The 20,359-nt window shown below is 43.9% G+C and overlaps 1 protein-coding gene across 3 annotated transcripts in view; it reads right to left on the bottom strand.

Annotated features, from left to right (window-relative positions):
- Window positions 1–20,359, bottom strand: part of WDR7 (WD repeat domain 7) — a 754,216-nt gene that overhangs the window by 363,942 nt on the left and 369,915 nt on the right. For all 3 annotated transcript variants that reach the window (XM_030192974.1, XM_030192976.1, XM_030192975.1), the window contains one exon: window positions 18,927–19,040. In XM_030192974.1, coding sequence (XP_030048834.1) covers window positions 18,927–19,040 — 114 coding nt within the window. The remainder of the gene's footprint in view (window positions 1–18,926; window positions 19,041–20,359) is intronic.

The following is a 20,359-nucleotide window of genomic DNA, read 5'->3' as shown; positions in this document are numbered from 1 at the left end:
GAAAAAACATTAACCTCCCTCAGACCGGCAAGTCGTCCAACACGCACTCTTTTAGTATGGCTATACTTCGCCATTTTCTGAACCATTGTTCGCGATGGATTGAAAGGAAACATATTTTTTGTTTTTCAACATTTCTCCTGACGAAGATTGCGAAACAGTGGGTCCCTAGCTGTCGGGAAATTTAGTAAGACAACGCGAGTGAGAGCAATACTTTTCAGTATTGCCCACTTTGAAATGATTTAACTTTACAACCGGAGTTATGTGTGATTTAATACATTGAACATAGGAAATGAACTTCTCACTTGTTGACAACGTGGAATCAGGTCATCTTGGATATAGAAGAGACAAAAGCATCCACGTTTCAAGATAAGTGTTTGTTTTTGAATGCTGGAGTGGATTCTAATTGATGAGTCCACTATATAATTGTGTTTCCATTTAAAAAAATTATTTCCACACTACTAAAAGGTTTTCTGAAGTGACTATATAAGTTTTTTTCTTCCATTTAGTATTCTCTGTAGTGATGAGCATTTATCTGGACTTCTTAATAATTAATTGAAATACTCCACTTTCCGTTTTTTGGTTCACAAGGCCTTTTTCTCCCCAAGATAGGGAGTTTTTTTGGCACTTGTGAGGTTTTTTCGGAAGGTAGGAGGAGCCTATGATGCTGGCCAATTCAGTGGAGTCCTAATTTAAGGTTCCCTGGGCTATTGAGGCTATTTGATACACATATATATCATATATTATAGTTCATGGTTTTGCATCAACCTACAGAGCATACAGCAGGAGTGAATTTTTGTATTTTGTTGTATATTATTGCACTCCAGACAATTGAAAAAATTTTTTGTTACTTTGCTGGAGCCAGTCAAAAGCCCGTCCCTTGCTTTTGCTGGGGAGCAGCAGGGGCCTTAGGCGCATGCTGTTGATGAGAACAAGCACGCTGGGGTAGGCTGTTGAGAAGCAAGAGTATACCTATGCCTAGCATAGGAATAGGGAGCACTCCTCTTCCCCCAAAAACATCTCCTTGATGAGGAGGTTGTAGCAGAAGGTGCCTGGCGGGAGAGATAATCCATAGCATTAATATGGTTCTTGATCTGGTCAACAAGATCCTCTACTTTTTCAACTATACCTTGAGCAGCGATTCTGGATGCCACATCAAATGAGTTGTAAGCGCCCCTGGCCAGGAATTTACAATACGCCTTCTGCTGCCTGACCACCTGGCGAAAAGGCTCAGCCTGCTCCGGAGGGAGGGCATCAACCAAGCAGTTGCCTCACCAAGTTCTGCAAATGTACGCTCATGAAGAGCTTGTAGGACTGGATACGGGCAGTGAGCTTAGCGGCCTGATAAGTCTTCCTCCCAGAAGAATCCAAGGGTCTAGCTTCTCTGCCTGGGGGCGCCGAGGCATAGTCTCTAGTACTCTTGGCTCTTTTGAGGGTGGAGTCCACCACCATGGAATTGTGGGGTAACTGAGACCTCATCAACCTAGGTTCACCGTAGATCCGATACTGGGAATCAGCTTTCTTCGGGATCATGGGGCCAAACAAAGGGAACGACCAGTTCCGTATAAGGACTTTCTTCAGTACCTTATGTAGAGGAGCCATCACAGCCTGCTTAGGCGGATAGGGATAGTCCAGGACCTCAAGTATCTCAGCCCTGGGCTCATCCTCCACCTCCATAGGGAATGAAATAGCTGTAGCCTTTTCCCGGACAAAAGATGTAAAGGAAAGACTGTCAGGAGGAGACAGTCTCCTTTCATGTGGAGGGGAAGGTTCAGAGGATATCCCATACGACTCATCGGAAGAAAAGTATCTGGGATCTCCTTCTGAATTCCATGAATGCTCCTCTTCAGTATTGAAAAGAACCTCTCTTAGGGAACTCCGAGATTGAGCCTGCCTCGATGTCCTCGATGGCGTCAAGAGGCCGACGCCTACATAAACTGCGGTGAAACTTCCTCAACCGATGTCGAAGGGGAGTCGACCTGGGTGGCAGCCAACACCGGTGCCGCAAGCGGTACTGAGGACGGGGACCTCACTGCACGTGAAAGGCCAAATGCTGCTGTAGCAGATGGCACGGAAGGCGCAAGCACCAACGATACCGAAGCAGATTGGCGCAGCAGTCCTTCCAGAAGCTCTGGAAGGGCCTGGATGCGCTCGTCGAGAGCCACCATCAGTGAAGGCTGCAGGGTCGGTGGATCAGCCGGTGGCAGAATCTGCTGAGGCTCAGGTGCAGGTACTGGGCTGCTGAGAGGTTGATGCATTGGCACCTCCTGGGGGAGTGATTCTCTCGGCGCCGACGCTTCTTGGGTGCCGAATCCTTCGACGCCATGGAGCTCCCGGCACCGTGTGTCAAAGGAGATCAGTGATGGTGCTTCTTTGTCTTCGCTCGGTGCCAATGAGGACGCCATGGAATCCTCACGTCTCCTCGGGGTCGGGTCCAACGATGATTTGTCTCGGGGGGGGGGGGGGGCTGCAGAGCAGGTGGACTCGAGACAGGTGGAGACCCATTTGATGCATCACTACTCCCAGTGTGTTTTGGCCTCAGAGCAGCCATTGCCTCTGCTCCTGACGTCGATGCAGCCCTCAATGTCGACGTCGCCGACCTCGGTACCGAAGTCGATGCCGACGTCAAAGGACCAGACCAAGCCCCAAAATGTTTCTTGCGTTGGGCTTCTCGAGCTACTTGGGTCCGCTTCTTCATATGAAGACACAGATTACAAGCAGCTGTGCTGTGGTCGGGCCTAAGGCACTGGATACACTAGGAATGGGTATCGGTACCTGAGATGGTCCGGTTTCACTGAGTACAACGTTTGCAACCACTGGGTGTCCTCGATGACATGGAAGGAAAAACGGCTCCAGTGAAATCAAAGGACTCGATTGTGCCAAGAAAAAGGGGCACAAAAAGGAGAAACCTGGCCACGTCGAAAAAACAAAGAAAACTTAAAAGATAGAAAAAATGTGAACTAAGGGGAAACTAAAAAGAATCCTTTTTTTTTTTTTTTTTTTTTAACAATCCTTCAAAATATGCAAAAAAAGACACAAAAAAAAGAAGACTCTTATCCTGGGCCTGAACGAGGAGAACAGGAGGAACTGCCGCACCTTGTCGTGGAAAAAAGAGAACTGAGGTACTCGCTTGCGCGGCGGTCAGACAGTCCGTGCACGCGAGCCAGAAGACTCTAGCAAAACTTTTTTGTTTTTGCTACGACAAAATGCCAGTTCCCAGGCCGACGCGGACGTCGACCCACGTGTGAGAATAAGCAGCCTGCTTGTCCTCAGAGAATCTATTATTGATGTGCCTTACATTTACATGCCTGCAATTATACCAGCCATAGATCTGGCATAACTGCAGGCACATAAATGCGGCAGGAATGCATGAAACAAACATATGCACACAAGTGGGAGCCCTGCCCGTTGCCCACTGGTCCAATAGAAAATGTCACAATTTACAAAGATGCCAAGTAAAAGTGAAGCTTTATTAATTTACGAGACTTACAGCTAGATTTACAAATGTTCGCTACCACATTACCATACTAAGCATACCACTAGTAACTAGGTCCCATTGCATAAAATGGGATCTGCAGAAAAATAATGTTTATTAAGGGTATTAGTGCACACTAATATGGCAGCACACATTAATAACTCTAGCTATTAGTTACCAGTTTTCAAATGTCTTAGCTCTGATTTGAGAAAACAGTGGGTTTTAAGTCTGTAAACTGTATTAATTATTTCTTGAAGTATATTTCTCTAGTTTGACCAGCAGGTTGTGCATGTTTATATTTAAAGCTGTTACAGAGAAGTGACTGTTCCTTCTTTAGTTTAACACAGAGAAGACGTTAACCTGCAGTGATGTGGCCAGCTACTTTTAAAATTTGCTGTTCTGTGCTTTGATTGGCCCAGGAGCTCAAAATCAGCCAGGATGTACTGGCTTTTTGTCCAGTCTTAGCCAGGGAGAAGAGAGAGAAAGAAAGATCTCTTTGCTGAGGGTCTGTGAACAGTTATATTTGATAACCTGTGAGCAGTTATATGTCCTGAACTCCCCAGGTACTATTTAGAGAGTAAACAAATGTTTAGATAGTGATATTTCAGTTACCTGCTATTGGTTGTGCTGATTGCACTTTTTCTGTCACTGTTCTAATTTTTCATGGCAATAAATATGTTTAGTTTATTGCCTCTGCTTGTCTGACTGACTAAGAATCCTGGTGAGTTGTGTGTTAGGTCTGTGAGTGCTTTCCAGGAACTGTGGGACCACTTGGAGTGTGGCCCCAGTAACCTAGAAATCACTGGGGATAATTTGAGAGCAGGAGATTCGCCTAGAGGTAATTGGGACCCAGTCGGTGGCAGGATGGTGCTAGTGTAGAGCACAAGCGGCAGGTGCAGGCGGACCTGAGCTGTGCTGGGGATAGACCCTCTAAGTGGCCATGGGGTAGTCCCAGGTGGGTGGCTAAGCATTCTTTGACAATGACATATAAGCTTATGTATGTTTCTTATGTAACTATCAGAAGAAAGCTTCATGTACAAAAGTTGCAATAATATTACTGAAACACCAAATGGTGTACAGCAGGTACACTCAGACATACCAAAAAAATATTAAAAGCTTAAAATTCTTGAGGCTCACCATCAGGCGTTATATTGCATTAGGTTGTTGTCACGAAATGTCTAGCACCTGCCTGGGGTTAACTCTGCGGCCACCTGGAGGGTCTGTCCCCAACACTGCTCAGGTCCAACTGCACCTGGGCACGTGCTCTATACTAGCACCTTCCTCCCACCGACTAGGTTCCACTTGCCTCTGAGTGAGTCTTCCACTCTCAGGTTATTTTCAGGTGATTTCTAGGACACTGAGACCACATTTCAGGGGTCCTACGGCTCCCAGAAAGCACCTACAGACCCAAGAACACAAACCAGGATTATCAGTGAGTCAAGGACAGCAGAGTCAATAAACTAAAAAAGGTTTATTGTCACAGAACTTGAACAGTGAACAGAAAAGGGTGAAATCAGCAAACAATAACAGGTAACTGAATATGGATCAATTATAAAACTATCTAAACATTTGTTTACTACCTGGGTAGTACCTGGAGTTCAGGAAATATAGCTGCTCATAGGTTATAAAATATAACTGCTCACAGGATCTCAGTAAAGAGATCTTTCTATCTCTGCTCCCTGACTGAGACTGGGGAAAATCCAGTACCTTCAGGCTAGATTTGAATCCAAGGCCAATCAGAGACCAGGGCATCAATTTTGACAGTAGCTGCCCAACGGTACTGCAGATTGCCTTTCCATATGCTTAAACTGGAGAACACAAAGTCTTTTTTCTGCAACAGCTTTAAAACTCAAAACAAGCACCATCTGTTGGCCAACTAGGAGAAATATACTTCATGAAATAATTAAAACAGTTTTCAGGCTTAGAAACCCACTGTTTTGTTACATTTGCAAATTATTACAGCCTTGAATGTGTTTGTGGGAAGTAATGCTACACCATTAAATACTGTACTGCACTATAAAGGTTTCCCAAACAACCCATGGGGCGAGACTGTAAGACTTTTCTTCAGCAGACACAACTATCTGACTACTTGAGACCAAAAGTGTTGTCCAGACTAGAGACCAGAGTGCGTAAGCCAAGGTGCCCTCCCCTGTGCCACACTTGAGACAAGTCAGGGAAGAAGTAAGTCCCATGTGAAATGCTTGTGTGGTAGAAAGATAAGCTCGGGTCAATGTGCGAAAGTGGCATTCTCCGACACTAGCCCAACAAGAGAAAGAGGGAGTCCTGCTAATAACTGAAGGAATTCTGCATTAGTTATGTTTATGCCCAATTTACTGTTCCAACATCTAAGCATCTCCAAATAATTGGGGAGGGGGGTAAAAGGGCAGAGATTTGCCTATGTAGCATAGAGATGGCTTGGCAGTCCACAGTTCCACCTGGAAAAACTCTCTTAAGCTTCCAAAATACCCTGCTAGTAAAGTTATCTGCTCGCAGGGAGACCATATAATGTTCCAACTGTTTGTATGCAAACTTCATGTTTCATGTCTCCTTTGTACCATGTCCCCTTTGTCCCTCCAGGAAAATCCCTCCTGGGTCGTGCAACACAGTGTTGTCCTGAAGAATTTGATGAAGAAAATGGAAGCCTGACCGAGTCCATCTCTGGAAGTTCCTGTTATCCATACCCGGCTGAAAGGTCCCATTACCCATAAGTGGGAGGAGATCCGTAGCAAAGGGACTGCATCCCAAAGCTGCTTGAGCTTCTACATGTCTCTTAAGTAGATGTATTAAAACACTTGTCCACTAATTCAGGAAGCATCTGAGGATGGCCATGCAGTACATAAACAGATGAAAGGGATCAACCAATGCCTGCTCTGCGGCCAAAGGGGTGTAGGTAGATGTCTGAAGAACCAGATCTGAACATGGCATAAGAGGCATGCCTGAGCGTATCATTTAAGATCAGAAAGACCCAGTCCCCCACTCCTCCAGAGACCATATAATTTATCCGCCTGCCAATTTGGGTTTTTTTTTTTTTTTTAATTTCCCCAGCTAAATTTGACTAGCAATCTATTAAGTACCTTAAGATCTTTACAGAGGAAGAGAATAGGCAGAGTCTGAAGAAAATAAAGCCACTTAGGGAAGATAGTCAATCTTATTTAAATTAATTTGGCCACTAATCAATAGAGGCAAGGCCTTCCAATTCTCCAATCTGTGCTTCATAAAACTTAGCAGCTCTGAAATATTGTGTGATATAACTGTTGGGGGTTCGCCAGCTACAAGATAACGAAAGCGAGCTTCCACCCAATGGGGAGGAAGCCTATCCCCCCAGGCAGAAATTAGGGAGGCGTCGGTAGACAGAGCCTCTAATTTGTGATTAATTTAAAGCCAGAGAAATCACCAAATTCCTCTATCTACTGAAAAAGGGGTCAGGAGGGAACACAGTGGAGCCTCCAAATGCACCAAGAGGTTGTCTGCAAACATGGTAACCTTGAATTCAAGAGGACCAAGAGCACCCCCTGAACTTCTGGGTTGCCCCAATCTCCCTAATAAGAGGGTCTATTTTAATAGAAAGAGTAAGGACAGGCATGGGAAGTAATGCTACACCTTTAAGTACTGTACTATAAAGGTTTCCCAAACAACAACCCAAAGGGCAAAACTGTAAGACTTTTTCCCCAGCCTTAGTGGGTCCCTTGTCTAATTAGGAAGGTCTTAGAGGCCCTCGGAGAGTGGTATAGGATCTGAACTGCATCAAGAAACTGCCCTGATAAACCGTTGCTCTCAAGAACACCATACATAAATTTCTAGGACACCCCTGACAAACGCCTTCTCCACATCAAAACTCACTACCAGAGACGAGGTCACACGGTGGCAAACTGCTTCCAGGGAGGCCAGTATAAGACTGATGTTCCTAGAGGAGTGATGGTCATTGGACAAACCCTACCTGCAGATCAGCCATGAGCCCAGGTAACACTCTAGCCAGATGGTTTGCTAGCACTTTCGCTAAGACTTTGTCTCACAACAAAGGAGAGAGATGGTCTTTAGGACTCTGGGGCTGTCGGGTCCTTTCCTGGTTTTGGCAAAACTATAATTTGGGCTTGACGCAAAACACTAGTTAAGTTCTGTTGATCTATCAGGCATTAAAGTGAGATCTGAGTGGATCCAGGATTTCTGATTGTAGCAACTTATAAAATTCAGCTCGGAAGCATTGGGTCCAGGGGCCTTCTCCAGGGTGCTATGTTGAATCACCATTAAGACCTCATCCTGCATTATAGGAGCATTCAGCATCTGCTGTTGCAGCTCTCTCAAAGAGAGGAGGGGCAACCAGACAGATAGGATGCACTATCCAAATCATTGGTGTATCTTCCTCATATAAAAGGCAAAAATGATTCACAATGCCCCTCTCGGAGCGAATTATGGGCTTCTTTTACTAAAACGGCAGTAAGCCCACACGGGCTTACTACTCGCTATACAGGACGTACTGCTGGGCTACCGCAACAGCCGGTGGTACTTCCCAATCCTAGTGCGCCGTCATTTCTGGTGCTACAAAAGTTTATTTATTTTGTAGCATTGGAGTGTACCTGGCGGTAATCGGCAGTGCCGCTCGCTGCCCGGTTAACATGGGAGCCCTTACCACCACCTCAATGGGTGGCGGTAATGGCTCCCCTCCCCCCAAAATGGCCTTGGCAAGTGCTTTACTTGCCACCCGGCCATTTCCTGTAGGAAAGTGAGACTTCCCTTTTACCAGCTGCGGTAAAAGAAGGCCTCGGCGCGAGTGTAAAACATGTGCCGATGCCAGCACCGGCCCCCTTTTGCCGCAGCTTGGTAAAGGGGCCCTATATGTCCGGCTTCATCTTTTAGATCAGGACCTTGCCAGGACCCCTCCACTGTTTGACCAGATGTGCCAATAACCTGAAAGACTTATTACGATATCTATACAGCTGGTATTTATAAAACTGAATTGACTTGTATGCCCTGTGATGGAGGAGCTCATTAAGAGCTGTCTGTGCCATTAATAACTGTGTTTTATTGTGAGAGGATGGAGAAGCCCCACATTGCTGCCTCAGAAATCTGAGATGATGTTTGAGAATGAATCTCCCTGTCCCGTTGTTTCCTTTTATGGGCTGAATGGACTATCACCTCTCCCCCCCACACACACACACACGAGAAGTGACTTAGCCGCCTCCCAATATAGACTTGGATCTGCCCCTTGAGCTTGGGTTATGGTGTTTGTATTCCTTCCACTTCTGAAGTAGGTAATTGTCGTTGTAATAAAGTTCAGGGGGAAATGCCAAAAGAACGTTCCCTAGGCTCAGAGTCCAGTCCATCCTGAGCCAAAGGAACACATACATGATTAGATATTTCTGTGGGACCCATCTTGGCCTCCAACACCCAGAAGCATATGTAATGAATAAAGTTTACAACCCTATAGGATGGGTCTAGCTTTTCTTTATTTTCCACATTGGATACTGCAAACCACTTGTCTTGTTGTTTTATCATAACACTCATAAATGCAAATTTCCTGAACTGATTGCTTTCATGGTAAATGATAAACCATAGAAAGAAACATTTTGTAAACATCCATGTTTAGTTGCTGGACCAGTAATGAAAGGTTCATGTGATAATATTAACAGGCACATTTAAATTTATATTCAGGGGGAAATGCTACAATGAGTTTTTTTGTGACTATGAAAGTGCAGTATTTCATTATCAGCTTATTTTTGATGGTCAATAATTATTAAACTCTCTTTTAAGGGTAAGCTTATTGTTTGTTTGTTTTTTGGGGGGGGGTTACACATGGATTGTATGTTAGCAAATAAAGAATTTTTCTTGTAACAGTTTTCAGCATATTTTTTTTTTTACTGTCTAAACTAAAATGCATTAATTTTTAATAGGATTATGAGAAAGAGATCCTTTTAAAACAAATACATAGATAAATGAAAGTGTTTGTGAACCTTAAGTCAAACCAGATAAATTCCTGTTGACCACTGCACACACAGCATTACTTCATAAAGTTGATCGATAGATATTAGCTTTAGAAAAGACAGCTATAGAAAGAAAATGCATCATATTTTTAAAATGACGAGGTGAGTTAAATTGTCTGATTCAACATTGTATTCTTTTCTGTTTCCTGCTTCCCAGCTGTTGTCTTTCTTTTAAAACTATTCATTTGAAATAAATCTAACTGATTTCAATTGATTTTAGACTATGTTTACTTATCAATACTTTCAATCTTTTATTAACCAATCAGCTGTTTAATATCTAAACAAGTGTATTAACAATTACCACCATGTGTGAGCAATACTTAAAATTGGTTTTATATTCCTATGATAAAAACACAGAAGCTAAGTTTTTACCACACACAACACTGAATAATTTCTGATATAAGTATATTATATCAACATATTAATACACTAAAGCAAAGATATCACAGTAACCCTATACTGAGCCTAAAATAAAAATGTGAGAAAGGAGATGTGAAGAATATTCTCTTAATGAGAAAAAAAATTAAACATTATTTGGTGGATATTGCTAAAATTAGGCAGATCAAGAAGGTTAATGGATATATAGGAACCTTTTTTCCTTAGTGTGCTCCACGGCAACTAATAACCAAAAATAAAATTACTGTACTTCATACCGGTTTCTTTCAGCCTGCCTATCAGATATTTCATAATGTAATTTATACAAGCTTCTAGTCAATAGAAAGAAATACAGTTTTCTTTTAAGGTCCTCAAAAAAATCTATAAACAGCTCAATTGAGTCTCAGATTTTAAAGGTGGCTTACTCAGTGTACTGATAAAGGTTGCAGAATGCTGACCACTCCTTTAGCATTTTAACACTTAATCTTTCAAATAAATATAAAATGTCTTAGATATTTTAAGAACATAAGAATAGCCATACTGGATCAGACCAATGGCTCATCTAGCCCAGTATCCTGCTTCAACAGTGGCCAATCCAGGTCAAAAGTACCTGGCAGAAACCCAATTAGTAGCAACATTCCATGCTACCAATCCCAGGGCAAGTAGTGGCTTCCCCCATGTCTGTCCTCCAGGGATTTGTCCAACCTTTTAAAACCCAGATATGCTAACCACTGTTACCACATCCTCCGGCAACAAGTTCCGAGTTTAACTATTCTTTGTGTGAAAATATTTCCTCCTGTTTGTTTTAAAGTATTTCCATGTAATTTTATTGAGTGCCCCCTGGTCTTTGTACTTTTTTGAAAGAGTGAAAAATCGATTCACTTTTACCTGTTCTACACAGTTCAGGATTTTATAGACCTCAGTCATATCCAACCCCCACCTGTCTCTTTTCCAAGCTGAAGAACCCTAACTTCTTTAGCCGTTCCACATATGGGAGGCATTCCATCCCCTTTATCATTATGGTTGCTCTTTGAATTTTTTCTAATTCTGCTATATCATTTTTTCAGATCGGCAAACAGCACTGAAGCACCATGAAGCGATACAGAGAAATTATAATATTCTTGGTCTTATTTTGCATCCCTTTCATAAAGTGAAGATACAAACCTGTAGCAGGTATTCTCCGAGGACAGCAGGCTCATTGTTCTCATGATTGGGCCGTCGTCCGCGATGGCCCAGGAGACCGGGAAAACATCTGCACAGCAAAAACAAAGAACTTTCCAGAACACTCCGTCGCGCGAGCAGAACACTCCACGCATGCGCGAACGGCTTCCTGCCCGCAACGCGAGCATGCCCTCCTCAGTTAAATAAAAAGCAAAATAGAGAACTGGAACAACTCCAAAGGGGAGGAGGGCGGGTTTGTGATAACAATCAGCCTGCTGTCCTCAGAGAATACCTGTTACAGGTATGTATCTTCATTTGCTCGAGGACAAGCAGGCTGCTTGTTCTCACATGTGGTATCCCTAGTCCCCAGGCTCACTCAAACAATGAACATTGGTCAATTGGGCCTCGCAACGGCGAGGACATAACATAGATTGACCTGAAATGAACAGAACTACGTAAGAGTGCAGCCTGGAACAAAACAAAATGGGCCTAGGAGCGTGGAGTTGAATTCTAAACCCCGAACAGATTCTGCAGCACCGACTGCCCAAACCGACTGTCGCATTGGGTATCCCGCTGAAGGCAGTAGTGAGATGTGAATGTGTGGACCGATGACCAAGTTGCAGCCTTGCAAATCTCTTCAATAGAGGCTGACTTCAAGTGAGCACTGACGCAGCCATGGCTTTGACATTATGAGCTGTGACATGGCCCTTTGGGCATAAGCAAAGGACTTCCAGGTCTCTCAGCTGAGTGAAGCAACGGCCAAAAAAGACGTTTTATTACTGCGGGGGGGGGGGGGGGGGGGGTGACGGCCAAAATGGACGGGTTTTTTTTTGGATGGGTGTCCTAAACTGCACTGTCCTCTGGATCGAGCCGCATTGGAGGGGGTGAGCAGTGCGGCGTCTTTTGGTGGGGGGGGGGGGGGGAAATGACGGCCAAAATGGCCTTTTGGGGGGGATGGGCATCAACTGCACCGTCCTCTGGATTGAGCTGTATGTAGGGGGTGAGAAACGCGGCGTCTTGGGGGGGGGGGGGGGGAATGACAGCCAAAAGGGACATTTTTTTTTTGGTTGGGTGTCCTCAACTGCACTGATCGAGCCGCATCGGAGGGGTTGTGAGCGGCGCGGCGTCTTTGGGCGGCACAGGGAGGCGTATATGGCATGCACAGAGCAGCCAGCATAACGCTTGGCTGCTCTGCGCATGCTCGACCGGCCGATTGGCCAACTGTTTAACGATGGAATAGAGAATGCAAGTGAGCTACAACGACCAGCTCATTTGCATTCCCTTTCCTTAATGCATGCCCGTTCCTTACCGATTCGCTAAGGGAAGGGCTCTAACGATTGTTTAGTGCATCTGGCCCTTAATCACCTCACTTGTTCCGATTTCCAGATCATTTATAAATATGCTAAATAGCACTGTTCCCACTACAGATCCCTGTGACACTCCACTATTCAACCTCCTCCATTGAGAAACATGGCCATTTAACTCTACCCTCTGTTTTCTGTCTACCACATTTATTGGCAACATGTCAGGAAACAGGAAGATCTAAATATACTCTTTCAGATTGCTAATCTCTCTATATAAAACGCACCTCCAACGTTCTGAAGTCTCCTCAAGTCCCAACGTTCTAAATGCATGGTGGTGAAACCAGGAATTCGCCCATGAGTGTTGGCCCTGCCCCCCACATAAAACGTCATGACGTCGAGGGCGGACCAATGACACTCAACCAATCGCAACGCGAACCCGTTACTAAGCGACGGAACGTGACATAAGACACATCGCGGAACAATGAAAACCAGCAGCACACAGTTGCTATGCGACGTCAACAGCAACGCTAAAAGAACCATATAGATCTCTGCTCTCCACACAAACAACGGACATGGAGGGCATATGAGGGAAGGAAAAAAACCAGCACATACAAACACACTCTCACTCTTAACTGGCTATAATGAGCAACTAACCTGCCACTATCACAGGGACTACTAGCACCTCTCTCTCTCTCACACACACATACACATGGGACACAGAGGGGATGGAAGACAAGGAATGAATTGTTGGGTATGGAGGGGGCGGCAGGGGAGATAAGGCAATAACTGCCTCAAATGTTTGTGCTGTGCTATGTACAATTATAATGCTGTCTCTTCATTTTGACCCTACCCTTTCACACTCTCTTTCACACAGACGCACACACACACACTTACACTGTCTCTATCTCACACACACCCACACCCACACACATATACACACTCTCTCACACAGACACACAAACACACCTCAAATGGTTCAGCTGTCCTATGTAAAATTTCACTGCTGTCTCTTCATTTTCACCCTACCTGTGCACACTCTCTTTCACACAGAGACACACACACACACTTTCTCTGTGTCACACACACACAGACACACATACATATACACACTCTCACTCTATAGCCTTGCTAGCGCCCGTTTCATTTGTTTACGAAACGGGCCTTTTTTACTAGTAGATACATAAAAGGCAATTCTATAATCTAGGTGCCCACATTTATGCACATGTTACACGATAAATGTTTAGAATACTACACATATATGTGTCCACGTACCTGATAAGTACTAGCAGGGTGCCTAAGCACTGTTCTCTAAATATCACTTAACTTACATATCATGTATTTACAAGGATGGCATACATAAGGGGTGGAGTATGGGTGGGACATGCAGGACTCTCATAGCAGCTCTATGGCTTTCGTTTAGTGCAAGCCCTAAATATTAGGCATGCAGATACCATTTATTTATTTTCAAAACTTTGTATTCTGCTTTAAATTCAAAGCGTTTTACAATACAAAACATTCATAATAAAAATATAGCAAACAAAACATTGAATCATAGACCTTATTCAATATAAAGCAGTACAAAGCAAAACAAGGAAAATCTGCCAGAGATAGCTTGAACAAAATAAAGTTTTCAGGAATTTCTTAAATTGTTTGTAATCGGCAGAAAGTCTTAAGTAACTGACAAGAAGTTCCACAAATTCTCTCCATGTTAGTTAGTATCGTATAACATCACCTAGGTTCCATTATAAAATAAGCTCCTTCCACTCGGTACTGGGATGCCTAAAAAGAGGCAAGCAGTTATAGAACTGCCCCCATATTATTGTACATAATTAATATATCCAAGCAAAGCAAATTTAATAAAGACAAACTATTATAAGCTTTGTATGTTCGTATCATTATTTGTATCATTATTCATTCCTTGGCCTTATCTAGATCAGATTATTGTAATGCTCTGTTTCAAGGCACTAGACTTCAGGATATCCGTTATCTCCAATTAATTCAGAATTCTGCTGTACATTTACTCACAATTCCAGAAAATATGACCATCCAGCTTATTTTGAAAGAGTAAGATGCCCATATTTCGACCCAAATCGGGAGATGGGCGTCTTTCTCCGTGGGCACCCAAATCGGTATAATCGAAAGCCGATTTTGGTCGTCTTCAACTGCACCTCCGTCACAGGAACGAACAAAGTGGACAGGGGTGTGTCGGGGGCGGGACTGGGGCGTGGTTTATCGGCCGAGGAGAGATGGGTGTCTTTAGCTGATAATTGAAACAAGAAGGGCGTTTTTGACGAGGAATTTGGGTCCGCTTTATTTGGACCCTTTTTTTTCAGGTCCAAGTCTAAAAAAAAGTGCCCCAACTGACAGATGACACCGAAGGGAATCGGGGATCACCTCCCCTGACTCCCCCAGTGGTCACTAACCCCCCTCCCACCAAAAAAACCCCACTTTACAACTTTTTTTGCCAGCCTGTATATGCCAGCCTCAAATGCCGTACCCACCTCCATGACAGCAGAATGTGTTCTACCCTCTGACAGCCTTTCCCTGGTTCTGATGTGGCTCTCGGGTGAGTGTGACACCTTTTCTGTTATGCGCACTGCAGAGTCACATCAGCAATGCATTGTGGTGGGTGTAGGGTATTGGGCTCCGTGATTCCACTAGCTTGTGTTAAATGCTTACGATGTTGGTAGTTGGTAGGCTCTACTCCCATGGTACTTTTCCCTCTGCTTACTGGGTCAGAGTGTGCCCTGTTTTGTTTCCGGTAGTCCATGAGGTAGTGGACATTTTTGTAAGCCAGTTTTAGCTCCCTTTCATGTGTTACCCACGTTACTGAAAGTGGGCATTGTACAGCATTCTGCCAGCTCTGACCTACTGCTAATCTCAGTACCAGGGAGACTCTTTGCCAGTGGGGCACAACCTCTGATCTGCAGTTAACTGTGAGTAAACGTGCTTATTCCAATAAAGGACGTTTTCGGAGACATTAGTCTTCAAGTGTCAACTGGTGTGCCAAGGTTCTGCAGCAGCAACAAGTCCTAGAGGCCTGGAGCAGTTTTCGTGGGTACCGCAGTGCACTTCAGGCAGGCGGACTCAGGCCCATCCCCCCTACCTGTAACACTAGTGCTGGTAAATGGGAGGCTTCCAAAACCCACTGTACCCACATGTAGGTGCCCCCTTCACCCCTAAGAGCTATGGTAGTGTTGTACATTTTGTGGGTAGTGGGTTTTGGGGGAGGGGGTTGGGGGTTCAGCACCCGTGGTAAGGGAGCTATGCATGTGGGAGCTGTTTCTGAAGTCCACCTCACTGACCTCTAGGGTGCCCAGTTGATGTCCTGGCACGTCAGGGGGGCCAGTGTACTACGAATCCTGGCCCCTCCCACGACCAAGAGGCTCGGATTAGGACGTTTTTGAGCTGGCCGGTTTTAGTTTACATTATCGCTAAAAAAAACCCACCCAGCTCAGAAACGAACAAATCCATGGCATTTGGTCCGTACAAACCGTATTTTCGAAACAAAACAAAGATGTCCATTTTTTTCGAAAATACGGTCTGTCCCTCCTCTTCACGTACCCGTTTTCAGACATAGATGCCCATGGAGATAGGTGTTCGCATTCGATTATGCCCCTCCATGTCACCCCTCTTCTCCAGCAAGAACACTGGCTTCCTATTGCACACCGTATCAACTATAAAGTTGTACTTTTAATATTTAAAAGCAATGCAGTAGGGCCAACCTCTTTATCGCTCTCAAGTGTTAACCTCTTGAACACCTTTGCTCCACATGTCTAAACCTCGTATCAGTTCTCTCCTTGCACCTCATCTATTTTGATTCCATTCAGACCAGAATTTTCACTGTGAATGACCCTACACTCTGGAATTTGGCGCCCTCACATCTTCATTTGGAACACGTTCTTGATAGTTTTAAAAAGGATTGCAGACTTTCCTATTTAATGATGCCTTTGCATCCAAATCTGCTTAGTGTCTAGAGGTTCTAGCCAGCTCTGCTATGCCGGTCTGTGACTCAACTTGTTCTCTCCACTTACTGTCTATTCCACGATCCTGTTCACAGTCCTTGCCTTATTTTCCTCTGTCCTATCAACTATTGTAGTTCCTTTTCAAGTGATTGCATTTGTATATTGTATACTGCTCTGAAAGCATACTTAAGAAACAGTATATCAAATAAAATGAACCTTGAAGCGGGCAAGCTACAGTTGAAGCAACAAATATGATACAGAATCTAGGCCAGCAGTACTATGGTGAGCCTAAGCAGTTGCCTAGTATGCCAGAATTGGGGGTGGGGTGGGGGGCTAAACTGTCTATGGAACTGGCAATGTGGATCAGAATGGCTACCAGAGATCCTCTTGTCCCGACAGCTGAAGATAGACTTGAGTCAGCTGAGTAAAACTCATTAGAATCTAAGCAACCGTGGAATTCACATGTGTACACAGCTGCATTGAAAAATCTGCATCTACAAGTATATGTTTTTACCACTGTATATGACACACAACTGTATGGTGCTATATGAGAGGTAATTTTAGAACTGTTTTAAATGACCTCTCATATATTAACATAGCACCATTTCTTGCTTTATAACTTACCAAATCAGAATATTCACATTTGTTGCTGAACAAGCAACATGATTAGCATATAAAGCAGCCTACATAAATGCCACGTGTTTTGGTCTTGAGGAAGGCACAGTAGTCTTCTGGTCCCTGAACACAAATGCCTAACCATCACATAAACTATAAGAAAGGCTAACAATCCAAAATATACTTTACAGCTGCATATTTTCAATGTAAATTCAGTTTATATTTCAGAGATGAACATACTGCAGCAGAAATTCGTCTACAGCAGTGGTTCCCAAACCTGGTCCTGGAGGCACTCCAGCCAGTCAGGTTTTCAGGATACCCACAATATTCATGAGAGAGATTTTCATGCACTGTCTCCACTGCATGCAAATCTATCTAATGATTATTCATTGTGGATATACTGAAAACCTGACTGGCTGGGGTGCCTCCAGAACCAGGCTTGGGAAACACTGGTCTATAGCATATCAAATTGCAAGAATTAACCAGATATTGGCATGAATTGCAAAAGAAACTATAACCCATGCTATGTCACTGGCATATGCAGGCAAAACTGTAAAAAAATTTCAAAGTGATTTGCATGGGTAAAAAGCATTTTACCCATTTGAACTGGCTGGTAGTTAATTGCCCTCTGCTTAGTGCGATGAAAAACCTGCATGTTATTTCACAACACACAATGCATTTAACTAGCTATGTTTTTGCTTAGATATGGCCCGGCACTGAGCTTCCAGATATAATGCCGGAAGTGGTCAGCAAAACGCTGATCGCCAATAGCTGAATATCGGGCCCAACATATATATATTGTGATAAGGAAGAGGCTATCCTACCCTGGTTAGGCCCCTAGAGGGCGGTGTTCCCCTAAAAATGTCCAGGGAGAAGGGCTGGGTGAGCCAGTAAGGGGAGGTATAGCTGGAGGTTGCTAGGACCGGGGAGAGTCCTGGAGGTGGAAACAGGTGCAGCCGGTTATGGGCTGGGTCCTGTTTGGCCATTAAACACTTAATCCCCCCCACCTGAGTGGTGAGGGGGAGAGCAGGAGCTGGCAGCTGCAGAGGAGAGCTGGCAGCTGAGGAAGAGGGCTGGTAACTGAAGCAGAGGGATCCCCATGAGAAGTACTGGCTGGGCCCTTTGGACTGGGGGTAGAACTGTGTGTTCCCAAGAAGGAAGCTGGCTGGGGTAAGAAGGCCCTGGAGCATCAAGAATAAGAACTATGTGTTCAAGGAGGGACTGTGTGTCCAGGGACTGAGTAAAAGACTGGGTGTCTAGAACAGTGAAGAGGTACTGTGTGTCCCAGCTGAAAAGACTGTGTGTCTAGAACAGTGAAGAGGTACTGTGTGTCCCAGCTGAAAAGACTGTGTGTCTAGGGCAGTGAAGAGGTACTGTGTGTCCCGGAGGAAAGACTGTGTGTCTAGAACAGTGAAGAGGGACTGTGTGTCCAAAATGAAGAGACTGTGTGTCTAGAGCTGTGTGCTACAAGGAGGGACTGTGTGTCCAGGGACTGAGTTAGTACTGAGCCCAAATGCCTGCGTGAGAGGGCTCAGGGGGAAGAAATCTATGGATATTGAACTGTGCAAGAAGAAATGTTTAAAATGGAAGATTGCACTGAGTAGGAAGAAATGAAATGGTTAAGCTGGAAGAACTGTTTAAGCTTGTGAAAGTGTTTTAAGCTAAAAGAAGTGTGCCCCAGAGGCTGGAATAAAGATGTGTATGAAAATAGCCTGATTGGTGAGATCTGATTATGTTTGCCTTTTGAGAAGCAGGTCACCCTGAGCAGAAAAGGGTAGTACATTAATTTGCATAAAATCTGCATACTGAGAACCAGCTCACCCTGAGTGAAAGAGGGACCTGGGATCCTGAGGTGGGAGCTTCATCATCACAATAGCCTCATCTTTACAATATGTATAACTTTAGGGGAAAACCCCTTTAGGATGAAATTTCATTTGGATTTCAAGTTTTTAAGAATGTCACTATTAAAAAAAAAATCATTAGGAATTAAACCTTAGGAAGGAGAAATGCTAAAGATATAGCACTGCATTAACTTGGTAAATGTGTATATGCTTACCTGCTGTGATGTCATCATCCACAAGATCATGTTCTTCTTCCTGAACTTTGGCTTCCGACCCTGCTGAATCTGGACTTGCACTGCCAGTTTGAATGGATTCTGCTGTCACTCCAGCTGAAACAAATTAGATTATATAAAAATCAAGACCAAATGTTTTTGTTTTCAATTGATTTTTAAATAGAAAAACAATCAGTTGATGACCTATTCTTGCACAAGGGAATACCAGTGAAATTATATTTTATATATTACTGAAGATGTGCAACTATAAGGGAAAGCAAATTTTAGCAGCAATAAGAGAGAGAATTATCCAGAAACATCTATTTCACTATTGTGAAAGAACATTCCAGAAATAGAATGTCAAAGTTTCCAAACAATTTTTAACAATGTAATTCAAGTAACCCCCCCCCCCCCCATTCCCCATCATTAGAGATTATATGTAGCTATTCTGCCGCATATTCTGTCCTACAGAGTGGAAGTTTTTTTCATTATGTCCAGGACTGACAGTTAAAACTGGAGAATCAGTTGGGAAAAAAAATCACTATAATTGCCCCAATATAAGGTAGCTAGAGTGAAACCATTCTCAAAGGAATAGTGATGGTAGACATTGTAGGGAAGACAGAAGTAAACTACTTTGCTGTATAATTTATAAAAATGCACTCCCTACAGAACTGCTGTTTCAAAGCAATGGATCTTCATATTACCAGAAAGTATTTTGCAGTAAAGGAGGGTCTTCTTAATGGATTTTCATCAAAGGGGAGTCAGATATTCCGGGCAAACCAGCCTTTTACTAGAGAATGACTTATAATAAGTCATCTTGGTATACATGATATGTATTATGTACAACAGTATATAATATGGCCAAAATGATGAACTAATATTCAACATTCAGAACAGTAGTAAGAGTTGAACTCTTCATCATTATTAGTAAAAAAGGCCCGTTTCTGACACAAATGAAACGGGTGCTAGCAAGGTTTTCCTCGGAGTGTGTATGTTTGAGTGTATGTGAGAGTGACTGTGTGTGAGAGAGAGTGAATGTGCGAGTGTGTGTGTATGTGTGTGTGTGTGAGAGAGAGAGTCTGGGTGCGAGTGTGTCTGTGCGAGAGAGAGTGTGTGTGTGAGAATGAGAGTGTGTGCAAGTGCGTATGTGAGAGACAGTGTGAGAGAGAGAGTGTTTCACACAGATACAGTGTGTGCGAGAGAGTGTGTGTGAGACACAGACTCTCTGTGAGACTGAGTGTATGAGACCAAGAGAGTGTGTGAGTGACTGTGTGACACATAGAGAGTGAATGTGATACAGTGTGAGACAGAGTGTGTGAGAGTGAGAGAGAGAAAGACATTGACTGTGAGAGAGAGAGAGAGTGTGTGTGTGTGACAGAGATACCTCCCCCCCCTCTCTGGTGTCAGGCCCCCCTCTCTCGCTCCCTCTCTCTGGT

The sequence above is a fragment of the Microcaecilia unicolor genome, chromosome 2, assembly GCF_901765095.1.
Source record: "Microcaecilia unicolor chromosome 2, aMicUni1.1, whole genome shotgun sequence".
NCBI classification, from domain to species: domain Eukaryota; kingdom Metazoa; phylum Chordata; class Amphibia; order Gymnophiona; family Siphonopidae; genus Microcaecilia; species Microcaecilia unicolor.
Note: the sequence above shows the minus strand (reverse complement) of the source record. Positions and strands in the feature narration are given on the sequence as shown.